The sequence below is a fragment of the Emys orbicularis genome, chromosome 18, assembly GCF_028017835.1.
Source record: "Emys orbicularis isolate rEmyOrb1 chromosome 18, rEmyOrb1.hap1, whole genome shotgun sequence".
Lineage (NCBI taxonomy): Eukaryota > Metazoa > Chordata > Testudines > Emydidae > Emys > Emys orbicularis.
Window position 1 is genome coordinate 12,915,101 of NC_088700.1, and position 19,628 is coordinate 12,934,728.

The 19,628-nt window shown below is 50.4% G+C and overlaps 1 protein-coding gene across 1 annotated transcript; it reads left to right on the top strand.

The window, feature by feature from the left end:
* The first annotated feature begins 17,983 nt into the window (after nucleotides 1–17,983).
* Nucleotides 17,984–19,090, top strand: IER5L (immediate early response 5 like). The gene has a single exon (XM_065419037.1). It carries the CDS (start codon nucleotides 17,984–17,986, stop codon nucleotides 19,088–19,090), a length of 1,107 nt encoding a protein of 368 aa, XP_065275109.1.
* The last annotated feature ends 538 nt before the right edge of the window (nucleotides 19,091–19,628 follow it).

Consider the following 19,628-nt stretch of genomic DNA (forward strand, 5'->3'; position numbering starts at 1 on the left):
AGAGGGTAAGCACTGGGGTGAGGGTGGGGGGAAAAAAACAGTTTTCTAGCTAAGGCAAAGGATTGGGAGTCAGGAGATCAGGTTCTGTTCCCAGCGTTGGTAGTAGCAGGAGAAACGCAGCAAGCAAGACACTTCACCTTTATTGATCGTTTGTTATTATTTGCATTATCGTGGTGCCCAGAGCCCCAGTCAGGGACCGGACCTTGTCATGGTAGGTGCTGAACAAACAGAACAAAGACAGCCCCTTTTGTGCTCAGGACGGTACATTCCCTTACTAAGTGCAAGTCCCAGGTGTCTGGCTGGTGGGTCTTGCCCATATGCTCAGGGTCTAATTCATCACCAGATTTGGGGTCAGGAAGGAATTTTCCCCCTTGGTCAGATTAGTAGAGACCCTGGGGGGTTTTCACCTTCCTCTGCTGCAGGGGGCAGGGGTCACTTGCTGGTTTCAACTAGTGTAAATGGTGGATTCTCTGACCTGAAGTCTTTAAATCATGATAATCAGTAACTCAGCCGGAGGTTAGGGGTCTATTACAGGAGTGGGGTGAGGTTCTGTGGCCTGCAACGTGAAGGAGGTCAGACTAGAGGATCATGATGGTCCCTTCTGGCCTTAAAGTCTATGAATCCCTGCACTGAAGAGCTTAAAAACAAAACAAAGATGACAAAAAGTGGGAGGGAAACTGAGGCACAAGGAGAGGTGACTTGCCCAAGGTTATACAACAGGAGACCAACTGTCTAGTTCCATCCAGTCCTTCATCTCCCCCTCTCCTCCATATCTAAAATGAGGATAATATTGACAGGGTGGTTGGGAGGCTTAACGAGTTAATCTTTGTAAAGTGCTTCAATCTCCTCGGGTATAAGGCCCTCTATATCAGCCCAAAGCAAACTTCTTTTGTGCTGATCAGACATCTCTGACTGCAGGGGCTGGACTTGAAGATGATGGCTGCGCAAGTTATGGCAGTTTGCCTATTGCCTACAAAACTCCCTTGCACTATTTCAAGCTAATACGAGAGGAGGATGCAAAGACAGACAATGGTCAAGTCAGCATGATTTCGGGGGGTTGCTAATTAAATTTACAAAGCCGTTTGCAGTTACATTATAGGTTTAAATGCAACATGGGGAAGTAGTGACCAAAACAATATTACCAGCAGCTGATGGCTGTTTGGTGGGGGCCAGAGCCTAATTCCTAGTAGGTTAAACTCCACAGCCCAGAAAACAGCATTGAGGCCAAACCACTGAATGGCCTTGGAGTGTCATATCCCTACTGGGACGTTTTGATTACTCCAAGCACCCATCCTGGGCTCTGAGTGTGGCATGTTAATGAAAACCGTCTGCACTAATCTCCTTCAGGGAAAGGCTAACGTGCATTGGTGGGGAAGCTCCTGCTGCCAATGCCTATAGTGGAGCTGTGTGGTAGAAAAGCCGTCTCCCAAAATCAATCCAGCATTTCTCATAAATACTAGGCTTGTGATTAAATTGGGGTTTATGGCCAAAAAGGGCCCCCTTGATACCACACAAAAATCTTCACTGCGTCTGTCCAGAACCTTGATTTGTTTTCAAGAATTTGCTGCATATGGCACTGGGATCCTGAAGCAGAATGCACAAGAGCCCCTGGACGGGAACATGGGTGTACCATCTCCCTCTCTGTCCCCAGGGACACCAAGTCAGAAGGGACAGTCTGAGGTGTCCCCCTGGCTAGTATAAGTGACTGTTTACATTCAAATCACTAGTTACTCACACCAACGCTCACAGGGGCTCAGGTCAGGCCGTGACACCGACTTTCTGAAGCACACAAAGAAGAAGAATCATGAACCCAAGGTGCTCTCCTGTAGGGATACAGCTGCACCCAGGTAAGGCAGGTGCTCCTTGGGTCCATAGCCCTTTCCCAGCACAGGATGGGTTTGGAACAGCGGGTGCGAGCGGACAGCAGCACTTCTGGCTTGACAAGGCTATCGTTCTCCAGTTAGCCAAAGAACAGACATGGCCCAGGTATCGGAGTGGAAACATCCCTGCGCTGCCCTGCCACTCTGCCTCTGCTCTGCACCTGCAAGGACCCACTCTGGGGATCAAAAGGGCATTCAAACTGCATCGTCAGTCAGTCCTGGGCCTCAGACTGGCCAATAAAGGGACCAAATCAGTGCTAATTGCAGTGGGGTCTTGTTCTTTGGACACCTGCCACCAGCCTGGGACAACCCCCTCCAATAGATTTCACAAGGAGGCCACTCTGCAGCCTGTGGGAAGTCTTTATACCTAATGCAATAGAGACTGGAAAACAAAACGGCCCAGTGGCTAGAGCACTGATCAGGAGACCTGGCTCAGCCACTGCCTGCACTGTGGCCTTGAACACGCCACTTCACATCTTTGCTTCACTTTCTCCATATGTAACTAGGGTTGCCAACCCTCCAGGCTTTTCCTGGAGTCTCCTTAATTAAAGATTATGTCCTGTGATGAAGCCTCCAGGAATACAGCCAACCGAAATTGGCAACCCTATATAATGTAACACGGAGACGGGGATTCTCACCTTCCTTTTCATCTGTAGCTTTCCCAGCTCTCGAAGAAGTGAGAGCCAAGAATCAGCATTGGCTACCAAGGACAAGCCTGAGAGAAGTTTTTTCTGTGCATTATTCTTCACCCAGCCCCGAGTGGGCTAGGACCACAGGACATTAGAGTCCCAATGTTACTCTTTAAGAAAGCTGGAGCATTTTTGACCAGATCCTCCATGGAACTTGCTGGTGTCAGTCCCCTGTAGGTCTGACGCTACGCAAATTAGGGCTATTGTAGAATCTTCGCAAGAAGAGATGCAGAGCTATGAGGTCATCCAGTCTTCTAATCATGGCAGGTCCGCCAAATAAGGGGGGATATCATTAGCTCCTCTCCCATACACCCAGCGGCTTCTTTTAAGAGTACTTTGCAGTCCGATGAGCAATTTGTAGAGCAGTGATTTTCAACCTTTTTTCATTTGCAACCCCCTAAAAAAATTTCAAATGGAGGTGTGGACCACTTTGGAAATCTTAGTTTGTGGACTCCCAGGGGTCCATGGACCATAGGTTGAAAACCATTTTTGTAGAGGAACTCAGTTTACCAGGCCAGTCCTTCTCTCATACGTCACACTTCTGGGACACCTGGAGTGTCTCAGTTTCTCTTTCATCCCAATGTTTTAAGTACAAAGCGTTCAAGGCCCCTCTATACGGAATAGAATTTGCTCTACGTTTACTATAAGAAACAATCCAATGGAAGGGGCGCTTGATATGCTGAACAGTGTTTGGAGCAAAGAGAAGAGTCCAAAAAGCACACATGGGATCAGAACTGCTCTTTTGCTCAGAGCAAGGGTGAACACTGGGTCGGTGTTTCATGATAATCTCATTCTAAACACTCAGTTACTGGAAAATCCCGCCAACTCTGAAAGATGCACCCGTTGCTGTTGAGTCAGATGTTGGGAGTAGCAAGACCAACGCACTTTAAGAAATGCACTTCTGTATGAGTATTGTGACCCTTTGTGGCGCCATTTATTTTGGGAACATGGTCACCTTAGCAATTGGCACCCATTTTCTTCTGGAAAAAGGTTACATTGAAGTACAACAGAATTCCTCTTTTATGGTTCAGACAGACCCCTGCAGCACTGGTCCATAGCATGGCTCTCATTGCAAGCTCGGAGCCTTAGCTTTTGCAACAGTGAGTGAGTGGAAAAGTTGTTCATCTAGCCACAAAGCATCATTAGCGAGGTTTATTGGCAGGGGAGAACAAGGAAAAAAGTAATCTTTCCTGGGACATATGTTCCAGCATCCAGCTCCTCTGCTCCCTAGGCAGTTAGATACTTTAAACTTGAAAGTAGTGTAGCTGTAAAGTCAGGAATGCAACAGTCTCCTGGAGTAGCCAGGACAGAAGGAAAGAGTGAGTGAATTCAGTCCCGATGAGAAGCACCAGCGAGACGCTTCTCTTCAGACCAGCCTCCCCCTGTGTTCAGTCTCCCCCACCCCCCATCACCCTGCTAACATGTCTCCAGCCTGAACTGGTCAGTGGCAAAAGTCAAGTCAGGTGGCAAAAGGAGAGTGCAGTGCCCAGCCTCTGAGGCTTTCTGGGGCGGGAGGGCTCCACCACGCAGTACTGTGGGGATTCGCATCACGGAGCAGTTTACAATTATGGTCAGGTTTTCAGCAGTGCCTCAGGGAGTTGACTCCCATTGACATTCACTGGGAGCTGGGGGCCCGACTCCCTTAGGCACCATTGGAAAATCCCACCTTTAAACTTTTAGGGTGACATTCCCTAACCCTTGCACCACGTACCCCTCAAAATTAGCAGGGCTCTGGGGAGCAGGGCACTACTCAAGGCGAGGGGGGAAAATGGCAGAATCAGGCTTTTAATATCCATCTCCACTATGCCTCCCAGCTAACAAAGAGCTTGGTTTCCCACACAGACGGATTTACAGTTATACCCTGTGGTTAACACCCAGTTCTCCTCCTCTTGTCCCGTCCTTCCTGTGTCTGGCAGGCAGTTTGTTTCACAGCAGTTAGGAGGGAGTTTGAGGTGTTTAACAGTCAGACTTTGCCATGCTCTGGAAGGCTCTGTACAAACTCAAAGCACTTGGATTTAGGGCTCAAGCCCCACCTCCTCACTAACCAGGGAAGTTTTCTGCACTCCTAAGGGAAGCAGTCACTTGAGCTAGCCTCACTTTGCAGACAGGGAACTGAAGCAGGGGAAGACCAAAGTTTCCAGGTGCCCAACTTAGATACATGGGGCCCGACTGTCAGGGGTGTTCAACACCCACAATGCCATTCGGGTCAGCAGAAGCTAGAGGCGCTCATGCCCTTTGGATGCAAGGCCCAGGTAGTCTCAGTTCTGCCACCTGGCAAACCAGTGACCACTTTGGAAAGTTTGGCTACATGTGACTTGCCAGATCTCACACCAGCATGCCAGGCACAGAACCCAGGACTCCTGACTCCGGCCACTAGACAACACTCCCAACATCATGCTTCAATAAGGTCAACTTAAATACCTGTTGAATTATATTGTCCTTTAATATATTTGTCATTTACAAGGGCCACAACTCTGTTGATTTACCTGGTCTTACGCCATCGTCCGCACTGACACCAGCGTGTCAATCAAGCAGGTTGTATTTTGCCTTGTGTTCTCTAACCCAGGGTTTCTCAACCCATAGGGTCAGGACCCAAAGTTGGGTCAACAGAATGTTTCAAAGGGTCGCATGGCAGCTCCTGTCCCTGCTTCCCTGCTCCAGGCACTGCAATCTCTGGAGTCCCAGCAGTGCCACTCAGGTTTGGCCCAGCCATTGTGATGACAGGAGTCCGGGTAGGCCAAATTTGAATGAGTGGCATTGCAACCCCATGAGCCATGTCACAACTCCACTAGGACCAAATTTAGTCCAGTCAGGAGCATGGGGCCAACATTGAGTGGCGCTGCAAGCCCAGAGGTTGCAACGCCCAGAGCAGAGAGCCAAGGACAGCCAGCCTCACAGCACAGGAGCTCCCACTGTGGGGTGAGTGCCAGGCAGGACCCAACCCACCCAGGAGGCAGGATCCAACCAAAACCATCCTAAAGCCTCCACCCCCAGACTATTTACTGGGTCGCGACAGGCCATAAACATTTACAAATGGGTCCTGAGCCCAAAAAGGTTGAGAACCACTGCTCTAACCCACTGCCCAATAGGAAGTGGCTGGACCCTCTTCATGGTCAGACAGTGAAGGAGCTTCTCAGTTTGTTTTCAGTTACATCAGACCACGGTATTTCCTACCCAATCGACATGAACCCATTGAGAGGATCATTAAGTGCCGCTGAAAAAAGTTCCCCCATTGATACAGCAACAGATGGCAGTACCAAGCACAAGAGGAAGACTCCAAGGGTCCCATGTTATGCCCCAGTTCTGAAACAGGGCTCCAGATGGGTACAGAGGTTTGCCCACAGAGCTCACAGCAGGATGAGGGCCTTCTTCATAAACTTTGCTGAAAGAATTCCAGTGACATGTTCTAGTCTCAGTGGCTATTTGTACAGCATCAGCACTATGTTAGCTGCTTCACATCCCTTTTTTGTGGGCATTGCTGAGAGATTGATGCTAGGTTCCACTACCTTCCCATTGCTTTTTGACACAGGAAAACAAGTTTTCGGATGACACACTAGGTGAAACAAATGTTCACATACCCATAGCAGGTATTTGCAGGAACAAACACGCATTTGCATGATGCATGCAGATAATTGCATCTAAATTCAAAATGCTAACCTATTGCACTGGTAAGGCACTTTCCTGCTAAGGTTTTCCAAAGCGCTGTACAGATATTAATGCATTAGCTCACAACGCTGCTGTGTGGGAGGTTGTGGAATCTCCATCATTGGAGACTTTTAAGAGCAGGTTAGACAAAGACTTGTCAGGGATGGTCTAGATAATATTTAGGCCTGCCATGAGTGCAGGGGACTGGACTAGATGACCTCTCAAGGTCCCTTTCAGTCCTATGATTCTACAAAATATCATTATTCCCATTTTACAGATCTGAAGGGAAGGTCACATGGGCCAATAGGACCAATAACCACTGCGTTGTGTGGAACAAAAACTAAAGAGGTTACTCTCAGAAGTGAAATTAAGAAGCCAAAAGTTGGAGGCAGCTAACTGCACTGGGGAACACCCTGCTGTCTAGCAAAGCATGCCAGGATGAAACAGTATCTGGAAGAGAGGAAAGACAAGGAGAGTGAGATACTCTGGGAGGAAACACCTGGGTGTGGGTGAACACTTAGCTTGTTCATCCCTAGATCTCCAGGCACTTCACAAAGGAGGTGTATTGTTACTCCCATTTTACAGATGGGGAAACTGAGTCACGGATGAAGTTACTTACCCCAGATCACCCAGCAGCATAGCTGGGGAATGTAATCCAGGTCCCCCAAGTTCCAGCCCAGCCCCCTAGCCAGGGTTTGGTTTTGGAAGATGTGAATATCAAAATGGACTCCGTGTAAGCAAGAAGGAAAGTGGCCAAGACTGAGCTGCCCCATCCCCTCACCAGTTGCCTTTTCCTAAGCCGTTTTGCACAATGCTTATCCATGTCTCTTGTATAAACACCGACATTTGCAGAATATGCACTGCACAGTCCAGAGACTTGCTCATCCTTCCCCACGATCAAGCCCAGCTGCCAATACTCACTGCAGCCTAATGGAACTCGGCTTTTGGGGTGCCCGGTCCAAGATGTTTGTGCCATCCCAACTCATGCTGCCCAACAGCATCAGACCCTACATAGCCCCATTGAAACCACTGGGACTATTCCAGAGGGGCAGAGCACTTCTGCAAACTACACCAGTAGGTCACATTGTTTCTCCTGTTGAGTGGCACCTTACTCCGCATACAGGCCCAGTCGGTCTCACGTTGGGCGCCCAACAGTTGACACATATGGAGTCCATGGCCAAGTCTGGAAGTTTCAGATCAAGCTTCTCCCCCCCCCCCTTTGCTAGTCAACAGCAAGTGAACTTTGGGGTGGTTTCAGCAGGCCACCAGGAAAAGGGAGCAAGTGGGTGCTGATGGCGGAGTCACATTGAGATGGGAAATCTAAACCACGGAGAAGGAACTCTGAAACCAACCCAACCTCAGTGGAGAACACACCACCACGCCCCATAGACAAGCTGGACTTGGGAGAAGCCCCAGGAATTGCACTCCTGCTCCACTGGGCATACAGGGCCTGATCCAAAGCCCACGGGAATGTTTTCATTGGCCCCAATTGCATGATGCCATATGGGTATGGAGGTTGGGCTGGTCTAGATGGCCAGCTGCCAAGCTGTGATGACTCCCTCTGCCGGGTGCCCCAGAAGAACATACATCTCCCACAACTTGCCTGTCACATACATGTCAACACTCAACGTGGGGCAGGCCATAGTCCTCAGCAGCACCTCTTGCCCACAGATGCAAAAATCCTCCACAAACATTGAGCCCCACAATACTTCTGGTTGGCCGGAAAAGGGTACAACCAGCATCCTTTAGCCCTTCACTGAAAGTCAGCCACCTCTGGGGTGGGGCACCAATGCTAAGTGGCTTCCACAAGGGAGTGTTGTTACCAGGGGATTGAAGAGGGGCTAAACCCCCACACACTGGAACACCAGCCATGAATGATGATTTTAAAGAGGACTCTTCTCTTGCTTTCACTGACTTGGCATCAGAGGAAGGCAACCAGAGTCTACGGCTCGGCAAAGAAAATTGGCCAAGGGAACAAAGGCAGCCCTGGGTCAATAGAAGAGTAGAAAGAATTGAACAGCCATTGGATCAGTCCATACAGAGGACTCCTCTGCAGCAAGGAGACACCGAGTGTTTTGGGAGCCCACAGATTTCCATTCTCACCTGTATGCCAAGGGCATTAGGACACAGTCCTCTCCCAAACACTGATGCAAGCGCCTATTTCCCAATTCCTTGGGTGACTTTCCTCCTTCATAGCAGAGCCTTTGCAAGGCCACCTATGCAGCTGAGCCAGCACGTTTCTACCATGCAAAGCCAGGGCTTGGGCATGCAAAGAAAAGAAATACACCCCCTTGCATATGGTGGAAGTGGGTTCTGCACAGCTCCATTTACAGCAGCGCAGGCATGGAAGGGGGTGGTCCTCAAGAACATGGATTTTGTGCCACAAGCCATAGCGTAAAGTGGAGTTTATAACCCAGTTGATGCAGCGCCGTATTATTGCCTAGGCCGACAAGGCCTAGGCCTAGGGCAGCAAATTTGCAGGGGCGGAAGCTCCCCTCCGCGCCCTGCCCCCCTGCTCCAGCTCACCTCTGCCTCCTTGGCAAGCGCGCCGCCGCGTCCTGTTTCTCTCCCCTCCCAGCGCTTGCGCCGCGAAACAGCTGTTTCGGGGTGGGGCCAGGGCAGCAATTATTTCCCGGCCTAGGGGCAGCAAAATTATTAATCCGCCACTGAGTTGATGGGGTAGATAGGAGGTTAGAGATTTTTGCCTTTTCAGTACTAACGAAGACCACCGCACCGCTAGCGCAGCCCGGGTATAGTGGCCATAGAGGGGGTGCCTTGCCCACAGGTCCAGGGTGGATTCAACCTCCCAAGCCCCAAACAAAGCCTGGCTAAACACTGATTAAGGACTCCAAGATGCCTGTGCTACAATCCCTCGGCTCAGACAAACGACCGAGAGAAGGAGTTGGCCTTCCAACGAGCCCCGAAGATCCACAAAGCTCAGGCTGTCAGACTAGTCAGGAAAAGCCAATCAAGTTGGAGTCAAGCATCCCCCACTGGGAATGCCCACAATCCGGCCCTCAGACAGGCTCTCTGCACCTAGAGATGTTTTAATGAGAGCGCCTCAGCAGACTTCAGCTGCCTATGTAGCCCGCTGGGAGAGAGAATGGGAATCTTAACTAGGCCTTCAGTTACTTGGATTTGGAAGTTTGTCTGTGCAGGCAGGGAGTGACAATTAGGATCAGTTATATTGTGCACACAGATCTAACTAGCAATTGACTGTATGTTACTTACTGTTGCAACAAAGAGGGAAGAGGCTTCAAAATGCAAGCACGCATTTCCTCAAAACTGCCTATCCAAACCCTCAGCTGCCACACTCTGCCTAGGCTGGAGGAGAGACCTCTTCACTTTCCCACGTGCACCATCAGTAACAAGACAGCCTTCTCACTCCAGCCTTTGGGTTCGTTTTCTTATGCAGAGCCAGGGTGACCAGATGTCCCGATTTTATAGGGACAGTCCTGATTTTGGGGTCTTTTTCTTATATGGGCTCCTATTGTCCCCCACCCCGTGCCGATTTTTCACTTTTGCTGTCTGGTCACCCTATGCAGAGGGAGTTTTTCCCTTCCTACCCAGGAGCACACAATACAAGAATCAAGGCTGCTTCAGCCAGATAAGTCACCCTCCTACCTACCTATGCCCAGGCAAGAGATTTTTTGCCTTTCTGGCACATAAAGGAAGCTCATTGCCAGCAGCAGGTGAGACATTGGGGAAAGCACATAAGTGTTTGTTTCCTAGAGTCACATCATCCAGTAGGAGCCTGATCCTGCCGTCCATATGGACCCAAGCCTCCCACTGGTTTCAGCTACAATGAGGGGTAGGAATGCAGGGTTGGGCCCTCAGGTGAAATTCATACTTGGAGGCATAAGGCTCAGTTACTTGGTATTTCTGTGGGGAATGGAGAGGGTCCAGAACACACCATCCCCCACCCCACCAACACAGTATGAAAGGCACCTTCCTTCACCAAGCCCCTGCCCCATCCCCTCTCAGACACGGGTTTGAGCCACTGATTCCACACCAGCACGAAGCCCATGGCCTCTCTTCAGCCTGCCTTACCACACTGCATAAAGGTTGCAGAGGTGTTTGCCTGGGCCCTCTACATATGGGTGAAATTCACCCAACCATGAGCAACTGGCACAAAGCCCTTTGGAGAACAAGAGATTTCACGACTGGCATGGAGGAGCCATGTTACAACAGGACTCATTGACCTTCTCTAAGAAGCTCTTGGTTCTATTTTGAACTCTCCACAGGAAACTCCCAGTCCCCACCCTGCCCATCCCCCAGAAACTCTCCTACCCCAGAACTTGTCATGCCGTTCTTGTAGGGCTATGTAGAAATCCCTGCATCTGCATGGGTGGAGGGAGGGAGACTAAGGCACAGCGCACCAGTACTGTCAGCTCCTCTGGGATTCAGAAGACAACACTCACCCCAGGAATAGCCCCCACACAGCTCTGCTGTTAAAAGCTTAGGCCTCGCCTCTGCAATAAATGTCTGAGTAACTCTCCACAGTGTTAGCCCCATCAACTTCAGTGACACTGCTTACATGGTTAAGTGCCTAACTGGCTCTTACCTGTCCAGAGAGGCCAGTCCACAAGTTTCTCTTCAGCACCCCACTTTCTTGAGCATGTTAGCATCTCAGCAGCCTTCTCACGCTGGAGCAAAGGAGGGTCCCAACAGAACAGAGCCCTTCAAAGAACTTCCTTGATCTTCCCTAGACTCAAGCCCTTCCCCATGGTCACAGGCAGGTTAACCACCACCTCTGCTAGCTGGGTCCCCACACCACTGGCAGCAATCTGCTTTATACTCAAGACAATCTGCTCCACTATTTCCCAGGGCCACTCTTTGTTATACCAGTCTCTGTTCAGGCCCCCCCCACAGCTTCTTTTCAGCTGTCCTTCCAGGGCTGCTTCCTAGTAACACAAACCAGGTCTTAATTCATCCCTAGCACCTCTTTCATTAAGAGAAAGAGGGAAACAAGCCAACTCTTATATAGCCACGCCCAATCATGTGGTTCCCTTTTGGTCACATGATCCCCCTGGGAACCACACCCACCCTCATTGCTGGCCCTTACAGGGCTGAAAGCTCATAGGGGGGTGACCAGGCATTGGCTTTGAAGGGCTAGCACACTCTGCTATAAAATGCCTTGCTGTATAGGGCTAGACTTAAAAGTTCAGCATGTATTCAAGTGCTTTGCTGCATTGGGGCCCAAAGTTACTCACATGGGTAAATGTTTGCAGGATTGGGGTCTTAGACTATAAGCCTTTCAGGGCAGAGACCTTGTGCTATTTGTACGGTGAGGTGCATGGCTCAATTCTGGGTGATGTGCAAAATATAATGATAATCATTAATAGCAGAATAAATCATACGTCTTCACAATCATATCTGTCAAAATAATGTTGTTACATAAATACCTTACGCCCCAATCCTGCAAATGCTCAGGCCCAGATCATCAAAGGTATTTAGGCTTCCAACTCCCACTGAAATCAATGGAAGTCAGGAATCTAAATACCAGGCTTTGAGGATTTGGACCTTAAGCACAGACTTAACTCTAAGCACAGGAGTAGTACTCAGGTGTTTAAAATTAAATCAGTGCCTAAATGTTGGCAAGATTGATTTAGAGAATTAAAGCTGAAAGAACTTTTCATCATTTGGTCTGTTTGGTTATTGGACAATAAAAATAGATTTGTCAGTTTCAGTGGGGGGGGGGTTCTAGTCACTTTCAGGGTTTCAGGAACCCTACCAGAGAGGTTTCAGTCCAAACAAAATGGGGGTGAAAACACTTTTTCATTAACATTTTCCCATAACATAAAAAAAAAATAACAAAATATTTCTTTTAATATTTGTAGAAACGTGTTTTTTTTTACCAAATCCAAATCCTGACCCTATTCTATTTGACAAGTCTCTTTAATACCAGCTTAGTCCTCTACACAATTAAAAAAAAATTAAAAAACCAAATATGCACATGCTCTCTGAGAAGGATTAATAAAGATTTCCTCAGTCAATACATGTAAATGGAGTTGAATGAAATTAGTGTTTTAACATTGAAATGCCACCTAAGCTCCAAAATTGTTCCTACCTTCTTCGATTTTCACCCTTAACAATGGACAGCAGCAGAACGAGGAAGACATATCTCAAGGCTTGCATGCACTGGGGGGTTTACTGCAGAGTAGCTACAGCCGTGCAAACCCCTCCGGTAGTTGCTCTCCAGCAATGTGAAAAGTTTCAAACAGGGATACGTCACGCTGGTGGACACTCAACGTTTTTACCAGTGTAGCTATGCTAATGTAAAAACCCCTGGAGTAGAAAAGCCTTTAGGTCCAAGGTTAGGGAGGTTCACACAAAAGAAAGAAAAAAAAAAAAAACAGAGACCCTGGGGGAGTTTGCAGGTGTCAGCTATTAAGCATCATTAGGAGGGGGGACTATTTGACAATCCACATAATCAAAGGGAAAGAGAAAACAAGATATTTCTTTCTCATTTCTATGCAGAGTTACTGCCAAGTGCATTTTTCTAAACAGCACTGGACTGTGATTTAGGAGACATGGGGACTATACCCAGCTTTGCCACCAGCCTGCTGGTTGACTTGGGGCAAGTCATGTCCCTGCTCAGTGCCTCAGTTTCCCCATGTGTAAAAAACTGGGATAAAATACTGATTTTCAAAGCACTTGGAGATCTACTGATAAAAGCAACGAGCTGTATGCCCTCAACTTAGGGTTGCCAACCCTCCCAGATTGGTCTGGAGTCTCCCGGAATCGACATCGATCTCCTGGTGACTATTGAAAGCAACCCATCAGATTTTAATAAGATATTTTAAGAAAATCACAGTACATCAGGCTGGGGAGGTGGGAAATCTCCCGGAATAGCTTCAGCCAGAATTGACATCCCTACCTCAACTACCAATGATGTAAAAACAAGGGCAGGAATGGATACGGGTAGAGTGTCTTTGCAGTAGATTTGTAACATACCTTCAAACAGCCAAATACTAAGCTCCAGAAGAATGACTAGCAGGACAGGGTCTCCTTTCCCTGCTGTATAACCAATCCCAATATGTTTTCAAACCAGAATTAAATGTGGGTTCTCACTTTAAAGCAAAACCAAAAACTAAACAAAAACAAGCTCCTGCACACCTGGCTGTGAAAATTAGAAAGAAAAACACTGAACAGCTTGTATGGGTTATTTCCTTAATGTAGCTCACAAACTACTTCTGATTAGCGTTTATGGCACATGTAAGTAAGGTTTGTTCTTGTATTGTAGCAGAAATCACTTTGCTGTATGTTGGATTGGATCTGCCTGTATTGCATTTTGAGACCTTGCCACTGGTTTTTGTACTGGCATCTTTTTGCTGGCCTGTTTCTCTAGGGGTTAGTTCATTCTCTCTCCACTCTCCTGCCTGCTCCCTTTGCTTTTCCAAGTTGTGACCCAAACCCATTGGAGTCAATAGAAAGCCTCCCATTGGCTTTAATGGAAGGTCCCTGGCACCGCCTCCTCTCTCCCTCTCCCTCCCTCCCTTTACAAAAGGGGCCCAAACTTACATTCCTCACACACCCAACGCTTCCAGTGCTTTGTGGGCATTCGAGTGTAAGGAATGCAGGAGCAGGTCCAAGTTCTTCGGACATTGGGTCCTGATTCTCCATTCACACCACCGTAAAAGAGTGAAGAACCAGGCTCCCTGACTTTCCCAGGTTCTGTAAGATACAGGGCTCAGCAACGTTCTTAAGCTCATGCCTAACTTTAAGCACATGAGAATTCCCACTGAAGTCAGTGGAACTACTTATGAATGTAAGTACCTCGTGAACAGAGGGCAAAAGCCCTATATACATTTACTACAATGTATAAACAATAATCTTGCCAGTTTGGTGCAAGAGCCTTCTCTTTTGCAGCACTTGCCCTCTAGATTAGACTTCTTTTGACTCTCCATCTCATCAACTCCCCATCTATTTTGTAATCTCAGCTGAAAGCATATGCTTCCTCCTTTGCTTACCCCTCTTCATTTCTCTCTCCCCTGCTATACTTTTATTTTTAACTTTTTAGCTGTATTATGTAACTGTGTAATACATTGTAGGATCTAGCTTGTATGAAAGATGCGATACAAAAATAATATTTATACTATTTTTCATGGTGCTCGTCCCTAGAGTGGCTGAACATCTCACAAGAAACATGAATGAATTTATCCTCACAACATCCTGGTGCGGCAGGGAAGTATTGAATATCCTCATTTTGCAGTTGGGGAACTGAAGCACAATAAGATTAAAGCCAAAAATTCTAATCCTGCAAATTTTTATGCACATGCTTAATTTTGCAGCTGTGAGGGCCCCATAGAAATCAAAGGCAGTGCCCATGGTAAGAAAGTTAACCATAGGTTAAGTGTTTAGAGGATCTGGTCAGAAGTTTTCAAGAGTATCCTCTCTTTTGGGGTGTCCAACTTAGGACCTCCAGGGCCTGATTTTCAGAAGTGCTGCACACCCCAAAATTCCAGTGTCTGGGAGCAGCAGGAGAAATCAGGCCCAATGGGTACCAAGTGAGACAGCCAAAAATGGAGGCATCCAAACCTAGAAGCCTCCTTTGAAAAGTTTGGCCCAAGGTCACACAGGAAGCATGCGTCAAAACAAAGAGTAGCACTCAGGTCTCCTCAGTCTCCGTCCTGAGTCTTAACCACAAATACCATCCTTATTACTGGAGCAGGCCCACTGAAGTTCGGGGGCGCTCTTGTTTTTATCTGAGATTGAACCTGCAAGGAGCTGGATCTTGAGAAGGTAGCTGCAAAGATAAAAACGAGAGCCAACATAATTCAGAAACTAGCAGGTACAACCTGGGATGCATCGGCATCAGTGTTGCGAACACCTGCAAACAATAGCACTTGTATATGCAGTAACTGAAGATTGTGCACCGGTATGGGGCAGATGCAGCCACATGCGACTTGTTGACACCCAGGTGATGCAGTGACGTGGGGCATCACTGGAACCCTTGAGTTGACTCCAACACCATGGCTGCCTGTTCTGTCTAACATCGCTCCCCCGCCAATACACTGAACTGCTGCGACACTCCGCAAAGCTCAGTGAATCCAGGAAAACAGATGTCTTCCTATCCACCAAGACCTCAACAACGCCCCCCTCCAACGTCTTAAGTCCCGCAAGCCTTCCTGGGAACATTCGCTTAGCCTCATGCAATCAGGCTACGATCAGACGGAGGCTTGGAAAGCAGATTGTGCTAAACAAGACTTAAAAAATAAGCCCCTTGTGCCGGATCCCACACAGAAGGTTCCTGGGTTCAACCTTCCACAGACATGTTGGTCAACTCTGAACCAAATCCAAACCGACCATGGTAGATGCAGACATCTAATGCACAAATGGAAAATCAAGGACTTCCTGGCGTGAGGGTGGCTCCCCACAGCAGACCTTCAAACATACCATCACCTACTGCCCAATTTATAAATATGAAGGAGGCATCACTGCAATAAACTCTGCTACTTCTGATGTAGCCATTTGGCTCAATCAACTTCAGATGAAATTGTAATTGCTGCTCTGCATCAACCATACGAAAGAAGAAGACGACGTTAATGAGGCTACTAGCATGGGAAAGGACTGTTAGAGTGAGGAGCCCAGGATCAGGCCCTAAAACGTGCTTTGTACTGTATCCATCATGGCCAAATCCAGATAAATAAAGCACAGTCCAGCTTCCTCAACCCATCCCACCCACTGTGTAGAAACAAGACTGAAAACTGGAGCTGGCTGAAATTTTTCATTTGAATTTTTTTCCCCAATGAGAACTGGCTTGTTCAATCAAGATACATGTCCACGGGAAACAGCTAGGTTCAACACTATGATTTTTGTTAAATAATAATAATAATAATAATGAAAAAAAAAAAACCAGGGGGAGAGAGGATGCCATAATCAAAAACCAAGAAAGCTGGAGGAGGGGGAAGAAGGGAGGGGTTCAGCCTAACTTTTTCATCTTTTCAACAAAACCCAAAAAAATTTTGAAGAAAATTTTTGATGAAAAGTTTGTTTTCATCAAAAAACAATTTCAGGGGGAAAAAAAACATCTCCTGGGCAGCTCTACTGAACGCTGCATTGTCGGAGTGGCTGTCAGCAGTTACCATTATCACTCCTTGTACAGGACTCCCCTCTTCCTCAGGCCCTCAGCCCTACCACAGGATTCTCCTCCTGTTTTACTGCTCTTGCTACTTGTCTTCTACTTGGGTTTTATAGATTGTTTTCAACGGTATTATGTTTTAACTGCTTGTGCAATGCACCAAGAGTACATAAAATACCGTTAGCCGCAAACATTGTCAGTGGCAAGGTCCTGAGATGGTCTTTCATTTATAAAATATTTTTATTATTCTATTGGTATAATCATATTTTATAAATAAATGTAAAATAAGAGGTTTCCCTTTATGGTCAGAGGCCTGGATGAAATGTTTTTCTGGGGCTCCATGAAACTGGAGCCAGGCAGGGAGCCCCATTGAAGTCAGGAATGAGTGTTGCCTTCAAAAGTGGGGGGACACTGATTCTGATTCTGTCCTGGAGTAAATTTACACACGTGCTAAAGGCCCCAATTCTGCAAAAGCTCCAGGCAGGCAAACCCCTGGACATGCACAGTGGGCTCGGTCCTGCTTTGATTGAAGTCAGTGGCAAAACTGCCACTGTGCAGGATCAGGCCTGGATTCCCTCTGAAGTCAATGGGGGATCCGTGCAGGTGCAGGGCTCCGCCGGCGCAGCGCGCGTTGCAGGATCGGGTCCACAGCGGGTTTTCCCGAAGCCCAGCACCCCGTGGCGAAGAGACCGCGAGGCAATTCTGTGTAACTTCTCTGCGGATCGTAACATTGCATACAGAACGTGGGAACTGAAGCGGGGTGGGAACATCGCCTCCCTGCCCGGTGAACTCCGCGGGCTTTCAGGGCGCTCACATGTTCAGTGTTGCCGGTAGGGAGGATGGGAGCCATGTGCTTTCCCTGCCTGGCCAGGTGGGGGCCGGATCACCCGCCCAGGAGAGGGATTTTCCAGCTCTGGTCTCTAGGATTCTGTTAGTAATTAATTATTCAGTATTTTTATTCTTGCATTCCCCCCCCCCTTCCACCTGCTGGAAGGAGGAGGGAGGGAGAAGCCCAGAAGCCACCCAGCGTCTCAGGCCAGCCCCCTCTCCCCGCACATGGTAACCGCTCACCTGCCAAGGGAGGCAGCGCAGCCGCGGGGAAACCAGCCTCCCCACCCGGGGGCGGGGGGCATGACCAGGGGGGAGTCCCCTTGGTGCACGTGTCCCCCCACCCCCACCCATCCCCTCCGCCCCCCGGCTGCAGCCCCACACGCCCACCCCGGCTCGGGCTGCAGGCTGCCGCGGCGGCTCCTCTCTCATGAGAACATTCCAGGCAGCAGCCCCAAGTCTGTTAGGTATTTGAATAGCACAAAGGAACCGCCTTCCCCTGATTGGCCGGCCCGGTCTCTCCTGGGCGGGAGGCGGCTGCCCGTCAGGCCGGGCCGGGCCCGGCGATAGGCTGCCGGAGCCAAGGGCGGGGCTGGGGAGGACATATAAATAGCGGGGGCTGGGTAGGCGAGCGCTCATTGCTTTGCGCTCAAGGTGCGGGCGGGTGGTGAGGGGGGTGGCGGCGGCGGCACGGGGGCGCAGGGCGCACCGGTGATGGTGGCTCCCCTCGGAGCGCTGGCGACCCCCTGAGAGAGAGACAGAGAGAGAGACCCCCCCCACCAACAACAGCCCCCAGCCCTTTCTCGGCCCGGGTGGATGCGGCCCGGGGTGTCTGGTTGCCAGCGCGGAGCGAGCAGATGCTGGGGGGCCGGAGGAGGATGGAGTGCGCCCTGGACGCCCAGAGCCTGATCAGCCTCTCCCTGCGCAAGATCCACAGCTCCCGCACCCAGCGCGGGGGCATCAAGCTCCACAAGAACCTGCTGGTCTCCTATGTGCTCCGCAACGCCCGGCAGCTCTACCTGAGCGAGCGCTACGCCGAGCTCTGCCGCCGCCAGCAGCACTACCAGGAGGGCGGCATCCTGCTCGGGGCGCCCCCGGGCTGCGCGCCCGCCGGAGAGATCCCCCCGGAATTCAGCCCGCTCCAGCTGGCGGCCGAGGACCCAGAGCCGGGCATGCAGCAGCCGCGGAGCTGCGGGCTGGGCGGTGCGGCTGGGGCAGCCCTGGGAAGAGGCGGCGGCGACCTGCTGGAGGTGCCCGTGTGCGCTGCGCTCCTGCCCGGTGCGCCCCAGGAGGACGAGCCGCTGGAGCTGCAACCCAGCCCGCCCCAGCAGCCGCAGCCGGCGGCCCCTTCGGCGCTTCGCAGAGACTCTTCCCCCGGCTTCTACCGGGGCGGCGGCGGCGGCAGCAGCGCTTCTTCGGGGCTGCTCTACCCGGTGCCGGCGAGCTGTGACTTCGGCAGCCCGGCGCCTCCAGGCTCGGCCATGAGCGCAGCGAGCGGCGGCGCCTCGGCGCATTGTAGCAGCCGCACCACGGTGCTGGACCTGGACACCCATGTGGTGACCACGGTGGAGAACGGCTACCTGCACCAGGACTGCTGCTCGCAGTGCCCGTGCTGCTGCCAGGGCGCCGCGGGACTCGGCGCCCCGCCGCCTACCCCGGGCACCAAGCGCAAGTACTACCCGGGGCAGGAGGACGAGGAGGATGGGGACCCGGGAGGGGTGGTGGTGGGGGGCGGCTCCCCCTTCTCCCCTTGCAGCAAGCGAGCCCGCTTCGAGGACTTCAGCCCCGAGCAGCCCCCGGACTCTTCCAACATCTCCAACTTGATCTCCATCTTCGGCTCCGGCTTCACGGGGCTGGTGAGCCGGCAGCAGGCGGACTGTGAGCAGCCCCTCAACGGGCAGCTGTGCGGCAAGCAGGCGCTGGCCAGCCTGGGAGCCTGGACTCGAGCCATCGTGGCGTTCTAGGGGCGGGGATGGACGGGGGGAGCGATCCAAGGGACACGGACTCCAGAGGGGCCCCTGAAACAAAGAGGGGCGGGCGGGGGAGGGGAAGCCGAGCTCATGTTTTATAAACTGTACAATAAAAATCGCAGATCTTGGGACTTTATTTTTGCAGAGATGAAAAGCACCTATTTAACTATTCCGTGTGTCCGCTCGGGCTTTATTTTGTATTGCGTGCGGGGGCGACTCCAGCCCGGGAGCATGCCACGTGAGGCGAGGGCTGCTGCCCGGAGGAAGCCGTGTGTGCCGGGGAAGAGTTTGGAGAGCTGCACTTCTCTGCCCCTGGAGGAGCTGCTTGCGCTGGGTGGGGGGTGGGAAGAGACGCCGAAGCTTGTAGAGGCCGTTGGACTAACGCGGGGGGGGGGATTCTGCCTGCAGGGCTTGGGGGGGGGGTCTAAGCGGGGAGAATGAGCCTACAGAAAAAGGGGGAGCCAAGTGTGATCGATTTCTGTTGTTGCTGCCTCGGCACCGTCAGTTCTGTGAAGCTGACACTCCTTGATTG